Here is a 25,209-nt window from a genome sequence, read left to right on the forward strand (position 1 = left end):
TTTACTAAGAACGCATAAAAAAAAACTGTGAAAACTTTTGTCAAACGTCTGTTGTCTCCACAGCTAGAACATGACTCCTCAAAGCAGAATGCAAGTTAAATAGATCTGATTAGTTGAATAGAAAGTTTACTTTTCAAAATAAGAGAGAAAGTTTACTTTTCAAAACTTTTTCAGACACTGAATGGACTTGTCACACTAAGAGCACTGTTTTAAAAATGCAAACGGCAATGTCAATGTATAAGCAGCCTTTCCTAGTACACATGCTTTTCTGTTTATAGAACTTTTACATTCATTACATTAAAATTTGGGGGAGGGAAATTTTATCTAAAAAATCAGTATGGTGAGTCGCAGAAATCACCGAGAAATGAAATTCACAAAGTTGCTTTTGTATCTTGAGGGGAAGAAGAAAATGGGCTCAAAAGGACCGTTCCAAGTCCTTGGACACACTTTCTGATATATCTCCAAGGCTTTATGCATGTTGTTGCACCTGATGCCACATAATTTGTCAAATGGCAACAAATTTGTTCATTCCAAAGTCCTGCCTTTTGTGAATTTTTTGGCTTTCATTTCTAAAATCAGATGTGATGTACGTTTATTCTACAAAATGAAGAACTACAAATAAGCAAAGGAAAAAAAACCTGTTAACATCTTGGTGAACACACGTCTAGATACTTTTGAATACATACGTGCACGTATTTATTTTCACAAAAATGAGTTCGCACTCTGTGCAGATAGGTCTGCAATCTGTCGTTCTCGTGTAACACACGTCTGGAGCCACATGTCTTTGGAGACCTTCAGAGTTCAACTCCGTCAGCGGGCCCCGGAGCTTCCCAACACCCTTGAAGAGCCCCATTTTGATTAGTCATGCTTTTTGTCTCATCCAGATCAGTTTCTTCTAAGACCATATCTGGCTCTTGCTCAGGTTTGGACCTGCCTTTCTACTTCTATCTGCTTCTATCTCTTCCTCGTACTTCTCTCTTCTCCTAGATTAGCCTAGATTCCAAATGGAAGGCATTTTTATGGTCTCCCTTGGTATAGGAAGAGATAACCAGTGGTGATGACTCATTTTTAGCAATGCAACGTTTCCTCCCTGTGTTAGGACATTAAGTCACCAGGCTCAGGTACCACTGTTGACTCAAATGCCTGTCCGACAACTGGCAAATCTGGCTCTGTGTACCCATATTTAAGGGAAATTCAATTGGGAAGGCTCAGAAGACTTTCAAAATGAAACAAGATCCTAAAGCTAGTTAGTATTAGCCAGAAATCGATTTCCATAGGGGAGCCGGTGGAATGCGGCGGGTGTCTCATATTACCACCTACATGGTATAGACACATCAATTTGCCTACCAAATAGGCAGCCCGGGCTGCCTATTTCCATAAGCGCGTGAAACTAGAAAGAGATTAAAGTGCAGGGGACGCAAAAACAAGAACCGGCACCCAAAACACTGGCAGAAATCGACATAGTATTTTCTCTTAGGAAGCCAGCAACCATTATGTCACTTCCACACTGAAGGTGCCTGCCGAGTGACCATGACTTGGAAGCGCCATGCTTATTTAACATTTGTGAGGAACCATTAACAGGAGAGTAAGGAGGTCACTCTGCAGGTCTCTCCAGCACACTCGATTTCGAGCCTGCAGCGGGCTGGACATCAAGCGAGTGGTTCCCCAAATGAGGACCAGCCCTCCACTGCCCGAGAGATCAGGAGCAGACTTGAGAGATAGGTTTCATAACTGATTAGCGGGCCGGGCGGCCAGAGGGTGGTGGACTGAGAAGGCACGGAGGAGCCTATAGGGCTGTCATTTGTGCGCTGTGTCACCCTGACCAAGGCCCTACCCTGTCCTAAGCTTCAGCTTTCTGACCTGTAAGATGAGATGGGTCACGCCTCTGTCGTTTTCTGTGGCTTGAATGAGAAAGCTACGGGAAAGTTCTGGGCGCATTAGGGGCACTGAATCATGGTTAAGAAAGCAAAGGGTAGAGGGGCGCCTGGGTGGCTCAGTCGGTTGAGTGTCCGACTTCAGCTCGGGTCAGGATCTCACGTTTCTTGAGTTCGAGCCCCACATCAGGGTCTCTGCTGTCAGCACAGCCCCTCTCTCTGCCCCTCTCCTGCTGGCGCGCGCTCTCTCTCAGAAATAAATAAATGTTAAAAAAAAGAAAAACAGAAAGGTGGAAAGAAATGACTCAAGTGCTAGAGCAGAGTCCAGGATCTCTTTGCCCTGAAAGGCCTGAGGAAGGAAAGTCATTTCTTAAGATAGTCAAGAAAGACATTATGGAAGGGAGGCATTAGAACCAGACCTTGAAGGATATGAGCGATCGAATCCTAGCTCACATTTAAGGAGGGTGTGCCTTACGCCAGGCACTGTTTAAAGCAGCTTAAAAATTTGCATTTGTTTACCCTGTAGAATAGGCCAGACTCCCCCTGTCCTATGGGGTATGTCCTAATTCATGGGGTGGTTAGGAAAAAAGCAAAAAGTGATAAATCCTTGTCCTAATACCTTATGCTGAATTAGTAGCCCATAACACTGCTTAGGTGATACAGGTTGGCGTGGGCAAAAGCACCATGCTGGCAGGTTCAAATCCCTGCTCTGTCTCTGTGCAACCTGGCCTGTTACTTAACCCTGCTAAACCCCAGCTTCCCCATCTGTAAAGGGACTAAAACAATAACCACGTCAAAGGTTTATGAGGATCAAGAGAAAATGGCGGTATGATGCCTAGCAGGCTAGTAGATATTCCTAAACTCCGTACCCCTTCCCCTCATCACTCCATATGTAAAATTAAAAAAAAAAAAAAGACCACAGGAAAGGTTAGACACTGATGACAGTGAAATGACCCTCAGTGATAAAATTTCAGTTCTCATCGCCCTTCACCAGATCCTGGGAATAGGGGATCGTGAGAGGCAGGAATATACCTCAGGGATTCTCTGGTCAGCAAGCACCTGACCTATGCGTCTGTTACAAGCTTTTGGCCCTGGGACTGGTCACCTTAGAATCAGGTTGAACCAGCCCCTTCCTGACTGTGTATTTTTGCCACTGGGTTTCTCACAAACCAATACGTGGATGTTATTCCAAGCGTGGTCCATGGGCCGGCAGTATCAGTGTCAGCCTGTGCTCGTGAGAGTTTGGAAAGCACTGAGCTAGACCACGTTACAGTTGCGCTACTCTTTAAATCCAGTGAAATTCTCATGGTCCACAAGAACTTGCAAAATTGTATGGCTGTGGTGCAACTGAAAGGTTCACCTCCCCCATCCTTCCATCTCCATCTAAGACACCCCCAAGCCCCAGATTTTGGAAGACTTCGGGAACCTGCGAGCAAATATTTGTAGTTAACATAACATCATAAAAACACAGATAAGTGAAAGAAGGTATGACTAACATTGCTCTGTCTCTTCGGAAGCAGTTAGGAAGCCGGTATGCAAAGGCACGGAAGGGCAATGCGTACAGAACTCTACGGAGAAAGCCACAGAGCTAGCTGGAGCCGACGGTGAAATACACACAACCCGACGGCTTCCCCGAACGAGATTCTGAACGCGGGGGGAATTTACAGCAAATCCACAGCAGGCCTCCAAATTGCACGGTCTCATCCAAAGTCCCTGGAGGAGCCCCGGCAATTTCACATTCATCGTCCTGAGCCTATTTGCCTGTAGGATATGACATCGTGTAGGCACCTGCACGAAACGCACCATTTTGGCTGGGTCCGCCGCCGGGGTCCGCCGCGGTGAGGTTGGTCTGCTCTTGCAGGAACACGGCCCCCGCTGCCCTCCTTCCAGCGGCAGCAAATTGTCTCACATTTTCCCGGCTGCTGGGTCAGAAATGGCTACATTACTCAGTGCCCCCAAAACGTTTATTGTCCTGCAAGGGCCTTGCACAATCCCACAGGAAACCACGCTCAGCACTTAGCCAACACTTGTTGATCTGATTGAACGCAACAAAAACGGAGACAAAAGCATTTTTCATAAAGGTTCCAATTTTGATAACTACAGCTCCCGCTTTTCCCAGGCAGCTGCCAGGTACATGTGATAACCCTGCCTTTGTTTATAGAGCTCTGTGCTGGAAAGGACAAGAAAATATCTCGGCAAAACCCCGCTCCTGACGCTGACTTCTCTCAAGAATCAGGAAACCGTGAGGTAACGCCAAAGTGCACAGAGAGAAAGCAATGAACACTCCAAGTGGACCCTGGGCGAGGGGAGGCTGGAGAATGTGCGACAGATAAAGACAGTTAATATGACCCAAAAGGGGCACATTTCCCCACCTTAAGGTGCTAAGAAATCCAGAAGCAGAAAAGAGATCAGTTTGGCCAATGCACCAAGATTGCAATGAAAAGCGTGATTGTCGCTGGACATCATCCTGACAACATCACCGCTCTCGGCTTTCCTCATTCCACCCTTTTCTCTGGTGCACGCTGGCCGGTAACGTGAAATACATCTAATGAGTTCTTTTAGGCTCTACTATCAACGGCCGAAAACCACAGCCAGCCTTTTGGCGTTGCGTTGACAACTGTATTAACTTATACACGCTTGGCTACTCAGACTTATTTGGAAACCTCCACGGTGTGATGAAATCTTGGGGTGGCAGACGAGAGTGAAGCTACTGACTTGCAAAGAGTATTCCTTTGGGTGGACGCGGGATTCGCATCATGGCTGTTCACTCATCATCCGGTCGGGTCTTAGTGAGAACCTGCCGTGGGCCAAGCAGAGACAGGAGTAAACAGAACAGAGGCAGCCCACAGCTTCAGGGGCCTTATGTCTTGAGGAGGCAGAACCCCCAAGTGAAGGTTTAAGTCCAGTACTGGAAACACCTGGGCACAATCTCCTAGGATCCCCATCCCTTCTTGGGCCTTGAAACTCCGGGGCAGTCGTGGGGAGTGGTTTCCTCTGAGTCAAATGTAGATTTATTGACTTCTTCTATTCATTCGCTTCCTCTGCCACGTCTCCCGAACCTTTCTTTGGCTTTGTATTTGGCACGTCTTTAGTTTAATTCCAACTTGTTGTGGCAACCTGCTGTTGCGATTACGTGATTTAATCTGTTCAAATTATCCTCTGCGCTGGCACCCGTACCCAGTGACACCCTCGGGAACGTTCTCTAAGGCACGAGCGAGCTTCTTCTGGCTTCTGGCTGACCTCTATTGTTTTTTTCCCCCCACTTTAAAAAATTCATTTGTGCCATGGCTTTAAACACCATCTACCTGCTTCTGATTCCAAATTTCAGCATTCGGTGGTTTCCTCTGCTTGGCAAACTGCCACAGACATCTGCCTGGTTCATGTCCTCATCTCGGGGCTCTGCTTCAAGTGGCATCTTCCTAATGAGCCCTACCTGGACCACCTTGTTGAGTACTACAATCTCACTCCACCCAGCGCTGAGGATCTCCCTCTCTCTGCTCCGCTTCGTCTCTTTCCACAGCATTTGACACCTGCTGCACGATTTATTACCTTTAATGTCTGTCTCTCTTTGCTAAAGAGTAAGCCTCCAAGGGCTCCAGTAGTGTCTCTCTACAGCCTGAGCTTTTGCCCTGGAATCTCTTCAGTGGGGGTATCGCCCCACCACCTCCTGCATTTACTCCTCTGGTGCTAAAATGATCTACATGGAGGTTGGGGTCCGATGTGAATGGTTTACACCTACGATGTGAATGGTTTGCACCTACTGGGATGGAAGATTAAATGTATCCCCTCTCCTAGAGATGCTTGCCTATTAAATCTCGGCCTCGGTGGTGGAACGGATAACCTCGGTTCTGATGAGAGGAGATGGGTGAGTGGGGGTGGAGGGTGGACGTGATTAACAGAGATTCCTCTTTACCTGGAGACTGACGTGCATAGCACGGCAACCTTTGTTTTCCAAACATCTCCTCTCACCTTCCGCAAATGGTCTTCTTCCCTTTGTTTTTTTTTGTTTTTTTTTTTAATTTTTTTTTTTCAACGTTTATTTATTTTGGGGACAGAGAGAGACAGAGCATGAACGGGGGAGGGGCAGCGAGAGAGGGAGACACAGAATCGGAAACAGGCTCCGAGCCATCAGCCCAGAGCCTGACGCGGGGCTCGAACTCACGGACCGTGGGATCGTGACCTGGCTGAAGTCGGACGCTTAACCGACTGCGCCACCCAGGCGCCCCGGTCTTCTTCCCTTTGTGTCCCCACACCCCCATCCCTGTCCTGAGCTCCGGATGCTAGAAAGCCTCATGTTGCCTCACTGTCTTTGGAATTTCACAGCTCTGCGAATTCCCCATACTCACAGAATTAAATTCGATTTTCTCCTGTTAATCTGTCTCCCGTCGACTTGATTCTCAGTCCAGCTACAAGGACCTTGAAGGGCAGAGGAAATCCTCCCTCCCCAACAGGAGCCATAATTGAAGTTTTATTGAAACAGCCGCACCCGTTTACTTCCATGTTGTCTATGGCTGGTTTGTTGCTACAGAGGCCAACCTTGGAACGGTCTTCACAGAGAACATATGTGGCCTACAGAGTTGAAAACATTTACCATCCGGCCCTTTACAAAGTTTTCTGGTCCCCGCTTTGGAAGTGCCACTTTCTTTCCTTTCTCTAAACCACACAACAAGCTTTTCTGGTGTTTGGAGGACAGAAGCTGGCGGCCGTGCCCCGTCCTCCTGGTTAACAACCCCAGCAGGGAGCTGGACGCGCTCACCGGCGCTGCGACTGTGCACTGCCCTGGGAAAACTCTCCAATGCCTGTCCACAAGCACGCCCACGACAAGCGCGCTCTTACCCAACTGTCGCCCGGAGCGAGCGTGTCTCTTCTTCAGGCAAAAGAGTGTCGGCGCCTCCATTCCTGCCCTCACCTCCACCGCTCCCCCCACCCCCCCCATGCTAAGGGCCAAACAGCAGGCGACATATTTATGCAACAAACAATTGTGTCGTGCTTAGGACACACCAAGTTCACTTAATTCTCATTACCAGGCTGGTTCCATTATCCCCACCCCCGTTTTGCAGTGGAGGAGCTGGAGGCACAGAGACGCTGAGCCAGCTGCCCCAGGTCGCACAGCTAACAAGTGCCGGAGGCACGATTGGAAAGTGCAGCCCCGCTCTGAGGGACGCGCGACCAGCGACTCCAGTGAACGACGGGCCTTCTAACGAGGTGGGGGCGGGTCCTCGACGGGCCGGGAGCACCAGCCCGGCCCAGCGAGCGCCCGGACGCCCGCGGGGGCGCGCCTCTCCGGGGCGGGAGGGGCGCAGAGGTCGCTGGGTCGCCGAGCAGGCAGGGGAGGGGCGGAAGGGGGCGCGGGAGGAGCCCGGCGGCCTGGAGAGACGGGAGCGCACCCTCGCCCGCCCCCGCCCCCCCGAGCCCCGCAGACTCCCGCCTCCCGCCCCGCTGCGGCCGCGGGCGGCGAAACGCTGAGTCACGGTGAGGCGCCCTCGCGCCCCGCGCCGCCGCCCGGGCTCCAGCCGCCGCCGCGTGGGGGCCGCGCGCCCGCGGGGGCGGCGGTGCCGGGGGCGGCGGTGCCGGGAGCGCCGCGCGGGGCCCCGCCCTCCCCGGCCCGCCGTAGACTCCCGGCCCAGGCTCCCGGGAGCTGCCGGCGGACGCTTAAGTAGGACCCTGACGTTTGGCGAAGGTGGGAGGCGGCTTTCCTGGCGGCAAAGCACTGCGATCCGGTAAGCGCCGCGCCCGTGGTTCGGGTGCCTCGGATTTCCGGGCGGGGAGTCCGGAAGGACCTCGAAGTAATGCAGAGAGGTAGGGGCGAGACCCTTCCTGCTTGCTTGTACGTGTGTGATGACAGTTCTGGACGGCTTTGAGGATTAAGCTCATTTCAGAACCCCCCTGTCCAGCACCCAGGAAGTATTTACCGATTGCCTGCCCCCGGGAGGACGCGTGGTGACTGACTAGGGGGGCGTGGCCGAGTGGAGGGCTCTGAGTGACAGCAGCTAACACTCTTAGAGCGCCGACCACACCCCGTTGAGGTTGGCAGGCTTCTTACCCCTATTTCACAAATGGAAAAACTGAGGAACACAGAGGCTTAGCAGGTGGCCTCAGGTCGCACAGCTGGGACCGGGTGAAGCCCGGATGCAAACCCAGGCTCTCCGGCTCTGGAGTCTCTGCTTCTTGCTAAAGCGACTCTCTAGGTCTGAGTTGGGATCTTTGAAGGAGTGGATTGTGTTTCGCTTGAACAAGAGTTTTAGGGATTTGGTGGCACTGCTGTCTGCAAGCATTTGAAGTGAAAAAGGGATTGATCATTACTGGTTCTGTGATACTCCAGTCGGCAGAACTTAGGCCCCGCCGAGAGAAAACGCTTTTGAATACTAAAGGCGGGGTGTAGATTGGTCCTGAAATACAGGATGCATTGGCAGGGACACCCAGGGGTTTCCCGTGCTCCTGAAGACTTCCTGACAAAGCTCAAAGATTTCTTGCCACTGAAGTTGCCCGTGAACTGCGGGGAAAAATGGGTCTTTGAATTTGGTGACCCTCGAAGATCCTTTCAGTGCCAAGATCTTTGGCGTGTTCCGGTGAGAGTCACAGACCTCACGGATTTCCTTCGTGTTCCGTGTGTCACCACATAAATCTTTCTACCTCATGGTGGCACCTCCCTGGCGGGACTTGAGAGATTGCAATGAGATAAAGCGGATACAGCGCTCATTAGAGGTTAGTAAGTGCCCGGCCGAACTGTTCTTGCTAAACCTGGTAAGTGATGGCTGTAGGATTGCATGAGGTAACGATTGCAAATAATTAGTGGGGTGCTGGGAACCTAGTTAGTACCATACATGGTCCCCAACATTATTTTAGATGACCTAACCCAGGTCTTGTACGGAGGAAACAGTCCATATACTGTAGCTGTTAATATTTGGGGCAGGTCTGAATTTAGTACCCTTTATTTCGTAGTCCTTGGATGTGCCCTCCTTTATGATTTGTCTTTTATTTTGTTCCCCCTCTGGCCCTCTCTCCTCTACAGCTCAGCATCGGAACACTCCTTTTAGACTTGGACATGGCCTCCTCCAAGAAGGTTACCCTGTCCATGCTCAGCCGGGAGCAGTCGGAAGGGGTCGGGGCGAGGGTCCGAAGAAGCATTGGCAGACCCGAGGTATGCTGGTTGGGTGGCTATTTGTGTTTTTGGCAGAAGGCACTGGTGGGACAGTGAGGGTTAACTTGGGAAGAGAGGGCCCGGGACAATCATGACCTGCCTTGTGGGGGTGCCAGAGCGTCCAGCTCTAAACTTAGCGATTAGGGTCCCCCCTGGACCAGCCCCGCCCCAAAGTGGGTCCCTCTAACATGGGTACAGAGGTCCTGCGCAGAAGGTGCAACGGAGGCATCCGTGCCCCTACTCTGCGTTCCCTTGTGCTGTCCTGGGTTGATCTACCTGCCTCAGTGTGCATGCCGCCAAATGGGCCCACCTTATAGCCCCAAGTTCACAGCCCCAGGGAGTAGCTGTAGGGCTCACTTCCAAATTCCCAGGGGAGAGAATCTGATTGGCTCGCCTGGGTCATGTGTCCACCGTTGGCCAGTCAGCCAGTGCCAGGGATTTGGATTCTTGGAAAAAACCACCGGGACCCAACTCTGTGGGCCTCTCGTGGTGGAGGGGGTGCATGGAGGCTTCTCTCATATGAGGTGATTTTAGGTCAGGTAGACCTCTTTCAACACGAGAGAGCGGCTTTATTTGAAAATTACCGGGGGCATGGTGACTTGCGGAAAAGAAAATCTTATTGGCACAGAAAGGTAGCAAATGGTGGTTATAGCCCAAGGAACACAGCACTGCGCAGCATACCGGGTTCCAGAAAGATTGTTTTTCATTGAGATATTATTGACATACGACATCGTACTCGTTTCAGGTGGCCAACATAATGATTTGGTATTTGCTTGTCTTGCAAAATGATCACGACAATAAGTGTAGTTAATGTCGATCACCGTACATAGTTACAGAACTTATTTTTCTTGTGATGAGAACCGTTAAGATTTTCTCTCTTAGCAACTTTCCAATATGTAACACAGTAATACTAATTATAGTCACCATGTTGCGCATCACATCCCCAGGACTTACTTATCTTCTAACTGGAAGTTTGTACTTTTTGAACACCTTGACGTATTTCGCCCACCCCCACCTCTGGCAACAGCCACTAATCTGTTTTCTGTGTCTGTGAGCTCGGTTTATGTATTTATTGTTTGATTTCACACATAAGTGAGATCATATGGTATTTGCCTTTCTCTGTCTGACTTCTTTCACTTAGCATAATGCCCTCAAGATCTACCCATGTTGTTGCACATGACAAGATCTCCTTTTTCATGGCTGAATAATATTTCATAGTGTATGTGTGTTTACACACACACACACACACACACACACACATTTTCTTTATCCGTTCAGTGGACGCTTCGGTTGTTTCCATGTCTTGACTATTGTGAATAATGCTTCAGTGAACACGGGGGTGCAGATCTCTTTTCACGTTAGTGTTTTCGTTTTCTTTGGGTGAACACCCAGGAGTGGGATCACTGGATCATGTGGTATTCCTAGTTTTAATGTTTTGAGGAACCTCCATACTGTTTTCCAGAGTGGCTTCACCAATTTACATTCCCACCAACAGTCCACAAGGGCTCCCTTTTCTCCACACCCCCCCATACTTGTTATTTCTTGTCTTTTTGATAATAGTCATTCTGACAGGTGTGAGGTGATATCTTATTGTGGTTTTGGTTTGCATTTCCCTGATGATTAGTGATGCTGGACATCTTCCCCCTCCCCAAATATTTTTGAATAAAGGAAGCAGTATATTAGGGAAATGGATTCTTTTTAAAAAATGAGGTTGGTTGGTTCCTCTTCTTAGATTCTGTTCTGATATTCCCATACTCTTTCTGCCATTAGCTTCCTCTTCACCTGTGAATGTGTTTTGGGGTCCATCAGACATTGTTTTCCAACGGGATACATGCAAACAGGATTATTGTAAGGGCTGAATGCGTGGTGGGTGTTGGGGAGATGCCAGCTGGGTGTGGTATCCAATTCTACCAGACCTCATCACGGACAGAACAATTGTATGGAACTCGGACACCCATTGTGTTGGGGGTAGCTAATACTTTAATTACCCCATCTGTCAGAACACATCTGCTGAGCGTTTCTTAATTTCTTTTTGTCTTGTCAACCCCTTGGGGGGGGGGAGGGGGCTGGTGTAACCTACAAGTTCTTTCTCAGAATAATATTTTTTATACACGTGAAACAAAATACATAGGATTACAAAGGAAAACATATTGAAATATGGTTAGCACATTATTACAAAGCAGATTTGCAATCTAGTAATTTTGCATTAAATAATCAATAAGACCTGGTGGCAGTTCATAGAACTCCCTAATTGCAAAGCTGTGAGGCACGTGAACAATAATAGTTCAGTACACCTGCAACCACTGTCATGTGCTATGAAAAGAGCTTTGATTTCTGGAGTCACAGGTCCTGGTCATTTACTGTGATTCTTTGTCTTCATGATTAAAGCATTTCAGCCTGGAGATGGCTGCCGGTGACTCTTGCCTACCAATGTGAATGTACTTAATGACACTGAACCGTATACTTAAAAAGAGTTAAGATGGTAAATTTTGTTATATACATTTTACTAGAAAAAAATTCAGAAGAGAAATTTTCAGTTAGAGGTTAGTGAAAATAAAGATGTAATTTTTTTCCCCAGCCAAGTATATAGCCACCCTGAATTCTATCCATGGTACCCGGTTAAGAGTCCCTCGCTGAAGACTTATGCTTTAAAGATGCCCCCATTCTGGGGCACCTGGATGGCTCAGACGGTTAGGCGTCCGACTTCAGCTCAGGTCATGATCTCGCAGTTTGTGAGTTCGAGCCCCGCGTTGGGCTCTGTGCTGACAGCTCGGAGCCTGGAGCCTGCTTCACATTCTGTGTCTCCCTCTCTCTCTGCTCCTCCCCTATTTGTGTTCCGTCTCTCTCAAAAATAATTAAACACCAAAACAATGTTAAAGATACCCACATTCTACTAATTCAGAGGGTCTGCTGTGTATGCCTCTACCCTAAGAAAAAAGTAAGTGGATAGGAATCACTTCTAATGCCATCACCCTGGTTTAATTACTGTTAAGACAGAGGGTGTTTCCTTTTGTGTCCATGTAGTTGTATATTTTACATCATGGGGATTATACAAAATAAACAATTTTGTGTCCTTGGTTTTTCATTGAACACAGTAATGTACGCACTTGCCACGTTGTTATCAGTTCTTCATGACCATCATTGAAATAGCTATGACCTGCTCCAGTGTATGGCATACCACTGTTGTCTTCCTCCTGGACCTACTTCTGGCCATTTAGATTGTCACCATAGTTTTCAGTACCCTGCAACCCCTAATTCTCCAGTCAGCAGAGAAGGAAAGCACCAATCTAGCTTCAAGGTAGTTACTTTTCAAACTTTTTGCACCCGGACTTTGTCTCTGAAGAAACATCTCACACGCTTTGGAGCACAAAGCTATTTTAGTGTAGAATTTACAAGTGTTTCGTATTAGTGGCCCTAAGTGACATGTTCCCTATGGCGGTAAACGTGGAGGCAGAGGAATTTACAAAGCTCTCACTGAGCCTTTTGGTGATGAACAGTAAAGAAGGAGTGGGGTCAGCTCACGCCTTTCGTCATGATTAAATGCGGGCCAAGCTGGAATTTGAATGATTGCACAGCATGCCATTAGTGGCTTGTTTTCTGTTGGGAAACAGGGAAGCCCGTCACTCATTTGCACTTGCCTCAATGCTCCACACCCCCTTCCACCAGACACTCCTTGGTGGAGTGTGATTTTCCTTGGACCACTCTTACACGTATTTTTTTATTATGAAGAATTTCTAAAAGAGGAAAGAAGAGAAGATAGTATAATGAATCTCCATGTACCCAACGTCCACAGTGATCAACTCATGGGCATTCTTGTTTCCTCTGTGTCCCCCAACCATTTCTTCACTCAAAGTATTTTAAAAGTGAATCATTTTTATTGTACTTATAAATATTTCAGTTGGTATCTGTAAAAGATAATAGCTTTAAGAAATGAAACTATAATCCCATTACACACTTAAAAATGCTAAGAGTTCCTTAATATCATTAAATAACCTTGACTAATCTTGGTCCTGATCGGTATAGCCTCTGTAGATGGCATTCTCCATTATCAGGATCTCTACGTGTAGAGTCAAGGTGGGGAGCATAGAGTCGTAGCTCAAGTCCATTCGAGGCCAAATCGAGATCTCAGTTTGAACTGCATGCTGGCAATTTCCCTCTACTTTTTCATCGTTACCCCCCAGCCCTGTCTAGAGGTTGAGTAGGCCCGGGAGGTAGTCTGAGCTATTGGAGTTTATCTTTGACAGGACCTCTCCCTTCTGCTGCCTCCATATTGCCTTGATGTAGGCTGGCATTTCATTGAGTGTTGGGAAAGTGGGGTCTCGGCTGGTTCTGGGCTGCTGCCACAGGCATTACTACCCTTATATCAGGATTCGGTTCAACTGTGTAACAGAAGGCAGCCTCTAAAACCAATGGCTTGCGTACGTACGGATTTGTGTTTCTCTTTTGAAAACCCAAGAGTAGGCAGTGTAGGGTGGGCCTGAAGGCTCCCCACTTATTAGAGACCCATGCTCATTCTATATTAGTTCATCATTTTGGTGCTCTTGGTGCATCACCTTATGGCCCGAGACAGCTGTTGAGGCAACAGTAATCATTCACCCTTGGGCGCAGAGAGGAGGAAGAGGGGAAAGGGCAAAAGGATCAGTGCCAGCTGTCCATCCCTTTTTTTTAAATAAACAATTTCCCTAAAAGGCCCACCCAGCCTATTTTAAAAGTCTACCTCAAAGACAACAGGTCCAGATGATCTTACAGACAAATTTCACCCAATATTGAAACTATAGATAACTCCAGTAACACAAACTCTCCACCTCCAGATGAAGCTCCAGGGAGACCTCACATCGCTTTAGGAAACTACGTTGCCTTGCAGTCAAGACCAGACAAGGACAGCAAAGTGAAAGGATAATTGCACGGCATTTATAAACATTTTTGCAAGAATCATAAGCAAAATATTAACTACGCAAATATAGCAACGTATAAAAAAGATAATATATCACAACAAGGTTTGGATCGTCTGAACACAGCAAATTTGGTTTAATGTTGGAAATTCTGTTTATGTAATTTACCAACATTAAGACATTAAAGGAGAGAAAAATTATCTCGATCAGTGCAGAAAAAGCGTTCGATAAAATTCAACACCTGTGTAGGTTTAAGAAATTAGTAAACTAGAAACGGAAGGGGAATTCTTTCACCTTGTGGAGGGAGTCTGCAGAAAACCTGTATTAAACAACCTGCATGCCGACGAATCTTGAAAAAGCGATCTGTGTAAAATCAGGGAAAAGCAAGGACGTCTACTTACCAGCGTTTCTACTCAGCATTGTTGTAGATGCGCTAGCTTGCAAAAAGGGAAAAGAAATAGAAAGTGTAAGGATTGAAAACGAAGGGGAGGGGACCCCAGTTATTTGCTGATGGGTGTTGGCTGGAATACTACTCCCAAATATTCACTGCCCCCCATAATGGGATTACATACTCCAAACCCACTTTTAGGTGCATTCCCCGGGAGTCCCATAGGCAGGGTTTAAGTGCCCTCCTCCTGCCTTGGGCTTGGCCATGTCACGTGCTGTGACCTGGGACGTGTTAATGTGCTTGTGCACTATTGACTTGGCTCCCATTTGCTCCTGCCCTTGGTGATGAGAACAGCATGTCCTAGATAGCGGCCACTGTTTCAGCTTGGGATGGAAAATAAGCCATGTGGAGAGACCAGCCAAGCCTAGCAGACCCCACAAAAACTGCAGCCTGCCACGGCTTTAATCTAATGCAACCAAAAAATTTGTGAACTGCTGGGCAAAAGCTTATTGGTAAATACACTGGCAATCTGAATGTCTGCAAAGAAAACCCAAAAGAAGCTACAGATAGATTATTATAATTACTATAGCTTAGCAGTGTTCTCTGCTCTTTTACTTGGAATGTTCTTCCTTCTCCCCCCTTCTACTTCATTAACTCCTACATGTACTTCAGGACCTAGCTCAGGTGCCACCTCCCTGAAAGTACCTTCCCTGATCCTTCCCCTTCCCTCGTATGTGTTAAATTGCCTTCCTCCAGAGCATGTATGCTATCATGGATTTTTGAATCTGCTTAGGATACAGACTGTATCTTGTTTGTGCTTGACCGTTTAGATCTTCGATGATCATGAAATGTTTATCTCCTCTTTGTACCTTTTATAAAATAGGCTCTTTAACGTACTTCCAGTCCATGTGTGTGTGCGTGCACGCGTGTGCATGTGGACGTGTATAAGGCATTCTTTCCTGAAAGTGATTTTCATTTCAAGATTCTCATCAGCTACGTTGTTTTCAGTGAGTTTTGCTAGATCTGTCCATGAAGATAGCCCTCAGTAGTGTGGTTTAAAAGGCATGTCTAATCTGTTGGATTTAATTTTTATTTCAGTTGAAAAATCTGGACCCATTTTTACTGTTTGACGAATTTAAAGGAGGTAGACCAGGTGGATTTCCTGATCACCCGCATCGAGGTTTTGAGACAGTAAGTAAAATAATTTGACTGCAAAAGTGTGTATTTTTAAATTTGCTTCTGTAATTAAATTGAGTGATCACTTCTAATAGAAAATTCAGAGTTAGAAACAATGAATAATAGTTAAATTAATTCTGAAGGTCTTAGCTATGGACTGGCTACTCTGGGAAGCCATATACTTTACATGAAGTATATTCTGATTTAAATATTTGCTGTTTTTAATGTTCTTTGAATTTGTGCCACTGGAGACATTTTTATTTGTGCAGTTAATAAAGAGCAAGGATTGGCTTCTTCAAATATTTATGTAATTAAAATAATTTGTGAGAGAAGAAACAATTTAAGGTGTGATTTAAATAATTTTATGTAGAAAACTTGTTTTTCTTCAAGAAAATTCAGAAATGTTTAATCTCATGTAATATTTAAAACTCCAAAGACAATCCAAGAACACTATTAGTATTTCAATTCAGTTCTAAGGAATTCTAGAATCAAAGGGCTGAAATACAGCATAGCCTAAAAATTAGAATTTTAAGGTCATACCTGTACATTTAAAAATTTAACTCTAAGATTTACAGAGATTCTGCTGAACACTTGTTTTCAGTTTTAGTTAGATAAAGAGACAAAAATGTATGATGCGATGTGGTGGCACTTTAAAAGATTCTCATTCTCTACACGTACGTATACGTATGTTCTGGGAAAATGCAGGGACAGTTACCGAGAAAATGTAGCCATCTGCTCCGTGAGAAGAACCTGTATTAGGAAGAAGACCAGGGCTCACTTGTGTTTGTCAAAGCCAATTACCGAATGAGTAAATACTTGCTAAAGACTGGTGACATGCCGACATTGGTGTTGGGCAATCCTTTGTAGGTTAGATGTGTGTGTGTGTTGTGTTGGGGAGTGGGTGGTGGGCAGAGGGACAGAGGCTAAGGAAGCAGGAGCCTTGGTCCCCTGCTTGCTTCCAGTTTGCATTCTGGTTAAGGAGGTGAAAGATGGACTGCTAAAGAGTTAACCACTGCCATGTAAAGGTTGAGTTAACCAAGAAGATTCTGGAAACAATATGAAGGCTCAAGGTGGTTGGACCGGTTTCTGTTCCCCACTTAGTCATTGGCCGTCCAGTTCTCTGTTAGCACTTTGGGGGCATTGTGTCTTGCCTTACAGCAGTAATGGAAGCCATTCCTTTCACTTATCCTACACCCATGCTGGATTCTGACCCGGTTTCCAGAACACATGTCCCCACTATTCTTCTCTGCTTCTGGTACCAGGATATTCTCATCACTCCCATCGCACAGCTCCAGTTACCATTGTACCAGTCCCTCAAGGTCTTTTTAGATGCCACTCTCTCCACCATCTTTTATAAGACAGTCCCAAGAGAGTACACTCTCTCCTTCATTTGGTCCCCATAGTATTCTATTTTTACTAGTCTCATGCACGTTAGACCTCTATGGTGGCCTCGATCACATTCTGTCTGTTGTGTATTGGAGTTAGGAATTGGCCTCAACCTCCCCGCCTGTGGCCAAGAGGACTGTAAATTGCTTCAGCTGACATAATCCCACACATCACCATGTTCTGCAGGTGGGGATGCTCAGTAACTACTGGCTGAATTTAATTGGATAATAGAGTTTTTGCTAACACAGTGAATGTATTAAATAAAATGAATCATGACACGCATTGCTTTCCTTTCTGTTATGGAAAGGAAACTTAATTTCCTTTATAAATTGCAATTTATAAATTTTAAGGTGCTCAACTCTCACCTGCAAAGGCGTTCAGCTGTTGAATATTGGGATTTGGCCCTTTACTTTTGAGTAAGAATTTTCCCTAAAAGCAGAGTTATAATTGCAGCCATTACTCATTATTTGTGAATCCTGTATTCACGGATTCACCTACTCGTGAGATGTCTTTAAACAGAAGCACCCATAAAACAAGGTTCTATGTTGATCGGTTGATGAAAATGTGGTTAGAGGCTCAAAGGGACTAGACCCTGTATTTCCCCAAGAGCAGCAGTTCAGTGTTTGTGAATCCGATGGTCATGGCAACTTTATAGAACATAAGTACCTGGAATACCCAGAATCAACTGTATCAGTTTTTCCCAGGCATGTAGGCAAGGCAAGCATTCCTCTGTCTCTTAATGTGGACGTTAAAAGTCTGCAGTTCAGAACCAGGCCCCCTGATAGGCTCTCATCATCTCCTCCCTGGTGCATTTTCTACAGGCTTGGTATAAATTTTGAAAAGGCTAATTAGTATAAAGAACAGAACTAGAAGGGTGCTTGGGTGACTCAGTCGGTTGAGTGTCTGACTCTTGATTTCAGCGTAGGTCATGGGATCGGGCCCCACATTGGGCTCCGAGCTGAGTGTGGAGCCTGCTTGGGATTCTCTCTCTCTCCCTCTGCCCTTCTCTATCTCTGTCTCCCTCTCTGTCTCTCAAAAAACTAAACAACAACAACAACAACAACAAAACCAATCATTTGTTATGTTGTCTTACCATCCAGAAATACATATCGTTATTGTTTGGATAAATTTCCTTCTAGTATATTTCTTCTGGTATTGTGCTGTTTTCTTTCTTTCTTTTTTTTTCATTTACCATTATAAGGTTAGCATTTTCCCAGTATTCAAACAACAACTCTTGAATGGCTTCATCAGGCACCTGCCATGGAGGTTGTACCAATCAACATTAGCACAGCAGTGTGTGGGGGTGCCAGGCTTCCCTCGGCAACACCAACATCATAGGCTGATCCCGCTGTTCCAGCTCTTTGCCGTTTTGATAAATGAAAGAGAATACTTCAGCGTGGTTTTAAGTTTCCCTTTTCCTAGCTGAGCGAGGTTATGGTTTTGTTTTCATTTTTAAGTATTTGTTTACCTTACATATTTATATCCTTGGCCTATTTTTTTCTGTTGGGTTGCTGGGATCCTTACTGTGTTAGAGAAGCTTCTTGTCTATCAAGGAAATCCGGCTGTTTTCAGGAATAGGAGTTGCAGTAGTGTTAAGAAGGATTAGGCTTATTTTGCATGCCCTCAAAGGTAAACCTTTGGATGCGAAGCATAGATACAAACCAATAGAAGGAAGACCTTTGTAATAACATGTTATATATATATACATATATATGTTTATTATATGTGTTATAATATACATATAAAACATAGAAAAGGCTTCCTGAATCAGAGTGATTTTCTTATGCCTGGAGAAATACAAGCATTCGCTGAATGCTAACATAATGGGTGCGTTTTCAGGATCAGTGGTCCTCAAAATAGGCTGTGTGCCACATGAGTCAGTGCTGTGCCGGTTTCCACTAATTTGTTAAAATAAAAATGAAATTACGTTGTACTATCCCGGGAATACACAACCTAATTAGATATATGCATTATGAGTGCATGCTCACATTTTTTTTTTTGTAGCTAATAGCGATACGTGATCAAAGAAATGTGGAGAATATTATCCTAGAAAATTCCGATCACCTGAAGTGGGACCCACGCAGCGGTGTATTTCAGCAACAGCCCCGAGGGGTTGGCGAGCACATTAAGATGATCTAGATGATCTTCCAAACCGGAAGTACTATAATTCTACCAGATGGGAAAGAGCGAGGACCCATTTATAGCGCTTGTTGTTGTTTTCTACTTAATGGTTTAGAGAACTGTATATTTTCCTTGGAAAATTTGCCGGAGAATTGAGGGAGCAGGAATGCCCTGGAGAAGGAGGTACAGCTGGAGGTCACAAGAAGAAGGGGAAAATGCATTCAGTGTTTCCTGCCAGGAGTTAGGCCTCTGGGGAGCATTGTTTTCAAAAGGCCTGGGTGGTAAAGGGTGGAAACTTTTTGTATTTACCTATTTCTGGTCAGGCCTAATAGCTTGAGTTGCTTAGGGCAACTCTGGTTTCTGGGAAACAGAACCAACTGAAGAACCCGTGCCCTGCCAAAGTTGAGTTGAGCTCGAAAAAGAAGCCCTTCAAGTTCAGCACGCTGTTGATGAACTCTTCTCTTCGCCTGTTCTGAGAAGAAGCGTGTTGTATGCCTTTCAAAATCATCGTTTAAATTATAGCTTTGGGACTTTCCTGGTTTTAGCACCGAAAGTCCCCGGTCACTCCTGCTTGGTTACATTTAAGAACAGTTAGGAGTAAATCATCATGTGTCAGGGACATTTAAGGATGATGGTGTCTATTATGCTCTTAGTTGGGCTTAGAAGTGTTTTTTCCCCCCCAGGTTTTTCACTACAAGCCTCAGCAGGTTCTCTGACTTTGTTCAGGAGAACAAACCCGTCCTGTTTCCAAGGGTGTGCCCATCAGAAAAGCCACACTCCTATTTCCTGGACGGCGGCCAGCAGCCTTTGCATGCACTGCCCGCACCATATCCTGGAGAGGGAGGGAAGGGTGCTGGTGATTCACACCGAAAACGCAGCTGGAATCAAAAACCCCCGTCTCCCACACAGCCTCTTTTTCCTACCTTGCTGTGTACTCTCAAAACCACACTATCCCATTGTTGAATCAAAGCTGGGGGTAAAAAGGAAGCCTGATCGAAATCAAATGCATGGGGCACCTGGGTGGCTCAGTCGGTTAAGCCTCCGACTCTTAATCTTGGCTCAGGCCATGATCTCACAATTCATGAGTTCGAGCCCCGAGTCGGGCTTTGTCCGTGCTGACAGTGTGGAGCCTGCTTGGGATTCTCTCTCTCCCCCTTTCTCTCTGCCCCTCCCCTGCTTGCTTCCGCACATGTGCTCTCTCTCTCTTTCTCTCTCAAAACAAATAAAAAAATCAAAACCCATTTTGGAAAGAAAAAAATACTCTAGGAAAACTGGGAAAGAGGGATACTTTCTCAGTATCATGAAGACTATTGTTCGGTGAACTTCCCATGTCGCATCTAACACTGAGATATTAGACATAATCCTGTTAATTTGAGGGAACAAAAAGACAAGAATGTCTACCAGCGCCATTATGATTTAATATCACCCCGGAAACTTCGAAGCTACTAATATGAGTTACAGCTGTTGGAGAGGAGGAGGAAAAATTATTTCTTTGTGGGACTGTGCTAACAAAAGCAAGCCCCACAGTGGCTGCATCCAGCTCTGGGTGGTGGTGAGACTGGAGGAGGAGGGAGGGCACAGGACGTTTCCAAAGCTGGGCTTATGGCGCAGTCTTGGAGGTTGTAGCTTGTATGTTTGGCATGGTTTGCAGTTGAGGCGCAACAGATTATAGAAAGCCATCCTCACCCCCAAGACCCCTTTGGCACCACCGTGCTAAGAGTATCAACCAAAACTTCTTAGTAACTTGCTGAATTTAAAATAAATATGCAAAAATCACCCACTTTCCTGCAGGAAAGCAATAACCAGATAGAATGGAGGAAATATCCCCTTCATCGTAGCAACGGGAGCCCCATGTACCTCAGAGGAAAAAGGCGTTTCCCTTTTAACCCATTTAACCTACTTCTAGAAATCTCAATACTTTTCTGGGGAAAAAAAAAAGAAACCAAAGTAAGAATAAAGGCTCACTATACAAATGTTTATTCCATTTTTAAATTTTTTTTAAAGAATTTTTAAAATATCTATTTTTGAGAGATAGGGAAAAAGAGCGCAAGTGGGGACGGGGCCGAGAGAGAGGGAGGCATAGAATCCGAAGCAGGTTCCAGGCTCTGAGCTGTCAGCACAGAGCCCGACGCGGGGCTCGAAATCACGAACTGTGAGATATGACCTGAGCTGAAGTCGGACGCCCAACCGACTGAGCCACCCAGGTGCCCCTGTTTATTCCATTTTTAAAAAGTTGAGCCAATCTCTCAACCTGGGCATTATTAACATTTTGGGAGGAGAATTCTTTCCGGTGGGGTGGTCCTGTGCACTGTAGGATGTGAAGCAGCTCTCCTGTCCTGTACTCACTAGATGCTAGTAGCGCCCCCCTACCGCCAGGGGTGACAACAAAATGTCTCCAGATATTGCCAACCGTCTGCTTTGGGGGACAAGGGCTACCAAATGACCCTCAGTAGAGAACTAGTGGTTTAAACACACGCATCCCTACAATGATACTACGCAGCTGTTAAGAAGAATGCCACAGCTTGATATGTTCTAATATAGAATAATCTCCACGACAGTTGGAAAGTGACAGAATTATTATGGCAGAGTGTAGGATTTGTATACAAAGCAAAGGCTATACCTTTATTCTTTAAAAAAAATAGTTTATTTTCAGTTGTACTGTGGGGAAAGATGGGCTATTTTACTGAGTGATTACTTCTACATACTACATTGATGCAGAGAAAATTCCAGAATTCACATCACACCGTCCAAAAGACGGTGCTTAGAAAACAAGCACATAATGGCAGATACAAATACATATTCACAAAGTTTTTAAAAAATATCTGGTGGTTTCTAGTATTTTCACAATATTGTGCAACTGTCACCTCTGATTCCAGAACAGTTTCATCAACCCCAAAAGAGAGCCCATACTTACTCAAAGTCACTCCCCATCTTCTTCTTCCCCCAGGCTCTGGCAACCATACTGTCTGTCTCTGGGGATTTGCCTATTCTGAACATTTCATATAAAAGGAATCCTGTGTTGGTCTTTTGTGTCTGGTTCCTTTCACTTAGCAAAAGTTCTCAGGGCTCATCCAAGTTGTAACATGTCAGAACTTCATTCCTTTTAATGGCTGAATAATTGTCCATCATATGGATACGCCACATTTTGTTTATCCAGTTGTCTGTCGATGGGCATTTGGGGTGTTCTTACTTATGCCTTGATTCTAGGGTATGCCTAAATGATCTCAATGGGGCGCCTGGCTGGCTCAGTCAGTTGAGTGGCCGACTTCAGCTCAGGTCATGATCTCTCAGTTTGAGAGTTCGAGCCCTGCGTCGGGCTCTGTGCTGACAGCCTGGAGCCTGGAGCCTGCTTTGGACTCTCTGTCTCCCTCTGTCTGCCCCTCCTCCTCTTGCACTCTGTCTCTCGCTCTGTCTCAAAAATACATAAACATTAAAAAAAAAAAAGTCTGGATTTTAGAGTGTCTATGCCAGTGGTTCTCATCTGGGGGTGCCTTTGCCTACAGGGGGTCAGTGTGGCAATTTCTGGAGACCTCTCTGATCATACCATCTGGAGGGCGCTAGTGCCATCTAGTGAGTAGAGGCCAGGGTTGCAGCTGAGCGTCCTGCAGCTCAGAGGACGGTCCCCGCAGCAGAGAATTCAACCCGGGTCCATGTCAGGAAGCATAGGTCACACGAAGGAAAGTAGCAGTTAACTGTTTTTCAAAAGTTTTCCAAATAAATTCCCAGCAGACTTCCCCCTCTGTCCCACTCCTACCCTATGACGATTATAGGCAGAGAACATTCCTAGAATTCTCCTCCTTGGAGGAGGGGGTGTGATAAAGAGTGTAAACCAGTCATTAAATGTCCTTTTATGTCGCCAAATAACGCTTTTTAAGTGAGACTAAAATTAAGTCCAGAGTAGACGAACATAGGCCATGACGTGATAAAAAGCTTCTCGCAAAAATCTTCACTATTAGCAAAGCTGCTTCAGAGTTCTGCCTCAGTAGACAGTAGACACTCTTAAATTGAAATGCCTGACCCTATAGGACTAAACCCAAAGGAAATTTGCCATGCCGCATCGGCTACCGGTTTTATGAGAAGTTTCACATGCCTTTCTTAACCGACTGAGCCACCCAGGCGCCCCTAGTTTCACATGCCTTCTATACATTACTTGTAAGCTTCACAGCAATCCTGAAAAGTGGGAATTGTCAGCTCCCCCATTTTACAGACGAGGAAACAGAGGCTCAGGGAAGCGGTGACCCATCAAGGTCACACAGCCCATGTAGGGCAGGATTGGGCAGGCCCATCTGATCCCGGGCCCACATGTGTCCAGTCTTCCATGCCACCATGACACCCCCTGTGACACAGGTCTCCAGCTGTGGACACCTCACGGTCTTTCTGTTACTGTGGGGCCCAATGCTTTCGTGGTTCAGGGATCCGAATCTCCCAGCTGTAAGGGCGAAGTAATGCTCTTCTCTCTCTGAACATCGGTGCAATGAGGAAATGGATTAGGTTGGTTAACTGCCTGCATGTTTAAGGACAATCATTTAACTTCTTGTAGCCACAAGACCACTCATGATCTAGTCATAATGTGATAATTAACAAAATCCTGCTTTCATTGCTCATGGCTTTTTAGTACAACCCACAAAATTCTTTTCCTCCTTCTCTACCTTTTTGCCCCACCCACCCCAGCTTTCCCCCAGTAATGAGACATTTTAAAACCATTGGGGGGCTGCCTCCTCCATGAGTGATGCCCCCATTCCTTCGGATTCTTGCTCATCAGAATGAATCCTCTGTGTTTCCTTGGGGACTAATTGTACTTCTTTTTAGTACTCACTTCTCTTACCTGCATGTTTTAGTAGTGTTTCCCCTGCTAGAGTGGTGGCTCCCTGAAGGTAGGGAAGTATGTTCCTTCTGGAGGATTTCTAACTTCCTGTTTATGAGTTTCTGATGACATTTTCCCTTGTGCAAGCTGCAATGAAAGCAAAAAAAAAAAAAAAAAAAAAAAGAGAGAGAGAGAGAGATTTAAAATTACCCCCGAATGAAAAGTTTATTTAAAAAGACAAAAGATAGGGGCACCTGGGTGGCTCAGTCGGTTGAGCGTCCGACTTCAGCTCAGGTCGTGATCTCATAGGGGCGCCTGGGTGGCTCAGTCGGTTAAGCTTCTGACTTCGGCTCAGGTCATGATCTCACAGTTTGTGAGTTCCAGCCCCACGTTGGGCTCTGTGCTGACAGCTCAGAGCCTGGAGCCTGCTTCGGATTCTGTGTCTCCCTCTCTCTCTGCCCCTCCCCTGCTCACACTCTGTGTCTCTCTCAAAAATAAATATACATTAAAAAAAATTTTAAAAAGACAAAAGATAAAAAATGACATCCCTATATCAGACCCCCTTATTATAAAATGTTTTATTGCTTCTTGAAGTCCAGAACCTGTGGCCCAAAAACCTCAAGCACAATGAACACGTTAGCCAAAAATTTGAGAAGTTAAATCCTTGCAATGAATTGTATCAGAATAAGAGTAATGCACCCAACAAAAGATGTCAGCTGCTTAATTAAATTCAACGTAATGAAATCTTAACAAAATAGTAAACCAAGAGGTACATCCCTTAAGCCTAACTTGGCAAGAGTTCTGTGAGCGCCAAACCTTCATTGTTAGCTGTCTGTCTTGACAGCTTTCGACTAGAGACCGTGTGAGCAGAAAAACTTCCCTCTACACCACAACACAGCTGGTCCCTTGACGTCTAGATGGCAGCCTGCCACAGGGACACACGGTCCTGAAGCAGAGACCCCATGCACGTGCTAGAAGACATGCGTGGTTCTCAGTGGCTCTGTTAGAGAGCCCCCTCCCTGTTCTGGTGAGGTCTGGTAGGACAAAGCGTGCACACATCGTTAGGATCAGCAGAGGGCACTCTTAAGCAGCAATACTTCCAACTACCCACTTTCGCCCCGGCTGCAGACACTAGGCTTTTGCATGTGGGAAATTTGGGTGATCATAGAAGTCGGCAAACCATTCCCTGGAGGCCCCTTCAATATGACACAGGAAGTAAAACGAACGACGTGAACACCTTGACCACAGTTTTTCTTCTTAATTTTTTAAATGCTTATTTATTTTTGAGAGTGAGAGAGACAGAGTGTGAGTGGGGGAGGGGCAGAGAGAGAGGGAGACACAGAATCCGAAGCAGGCTCCAGGCTCTGAGCTGTCTGCACAGAGCCCGATGCGGGCTCGAACCCACGAACCATGAGATGGTAACCTGA

The 25,209-nt window shown here is 46.0% G+C and overlaps 2 protein-coding genes across 8 annotated transcripts in view; one reads left to right on the plus strand and one right to left on the minus strand.

Annotated features, from left to right (window-relative positions):
• The window catches only part of BMX (BMX non-receptor tyrosine kinase), a 52,262-nt gene extending 48,317 nt beyond the window's left edge, over positions 1–3,945 (minus strand). Inside the window, exon 1 of one of the 3 annotated variants that reach the window (XM_053891817.1) lies at positions 3,678–3,945. In XM_053891817.1, the coding sequence (XP_053747792.1) occupies positions 3,678–3,680 (3 nt within the window). In that variant the 5' untranslated portion in view covers positions 3,681–3,945. The remainder of the gene's footprint in view (positions 1–3,677) is intronic. The other 2 variants (XM_019417960.2, XM_019417959.2) reach the window with 2 other exon arrangements.
• Positions 3,946–7,172: 3,227 nt separating this feature from the next.
• Positions 7,173–25,209, plus strand: part of PIR (pirin) — an 89,797-nt gene continuing 71,760 nt past the window's right edge. For 2 of the 5 annotated variants that reach the window (XM_019417958.2, XM_019417956.2), the window contains exons 1-3: positions 7,959–8,579; positions 8,887–9,015; positions 15,394–15,486. In XM_019417958.2, coding sequence (XP_019273503.1) covers positions 8,511–8,579; positions 8,887–9,015; positions 15,394–15,486 — 291 coding nt within the window. In that variant the 5' untranslated portion in view covers positions 7,959–8,510. Of the gene's footprint in view, positions 7,595–7,955; positions 8,580–8,886; positions 9,016–15,393; positions 15,487–25,209 lie in introns of those variants that run through there. The other 3 variants (XM_019417957.2, XM_053891819.1, XM_019417955.2) reach the window with 3 other exon arrangements.

Source organism: Panthera pardus, unplaced genomic scaffold, assembly GCF_024362965.1.
Source record: "Panthera pardus isolate Hobbes unplaced genomic scaffold, ASM2436296v1 HiC_scaffold_27, whole genome shotgun sequence".
In the NCBI taxonomy this organism is placed as follows: domain Eukaryota; kingdom Metazoa; phylum Chordata; class Mammalia; order Carnivora; family Felidae; genus Panthera; species Panthera pardus.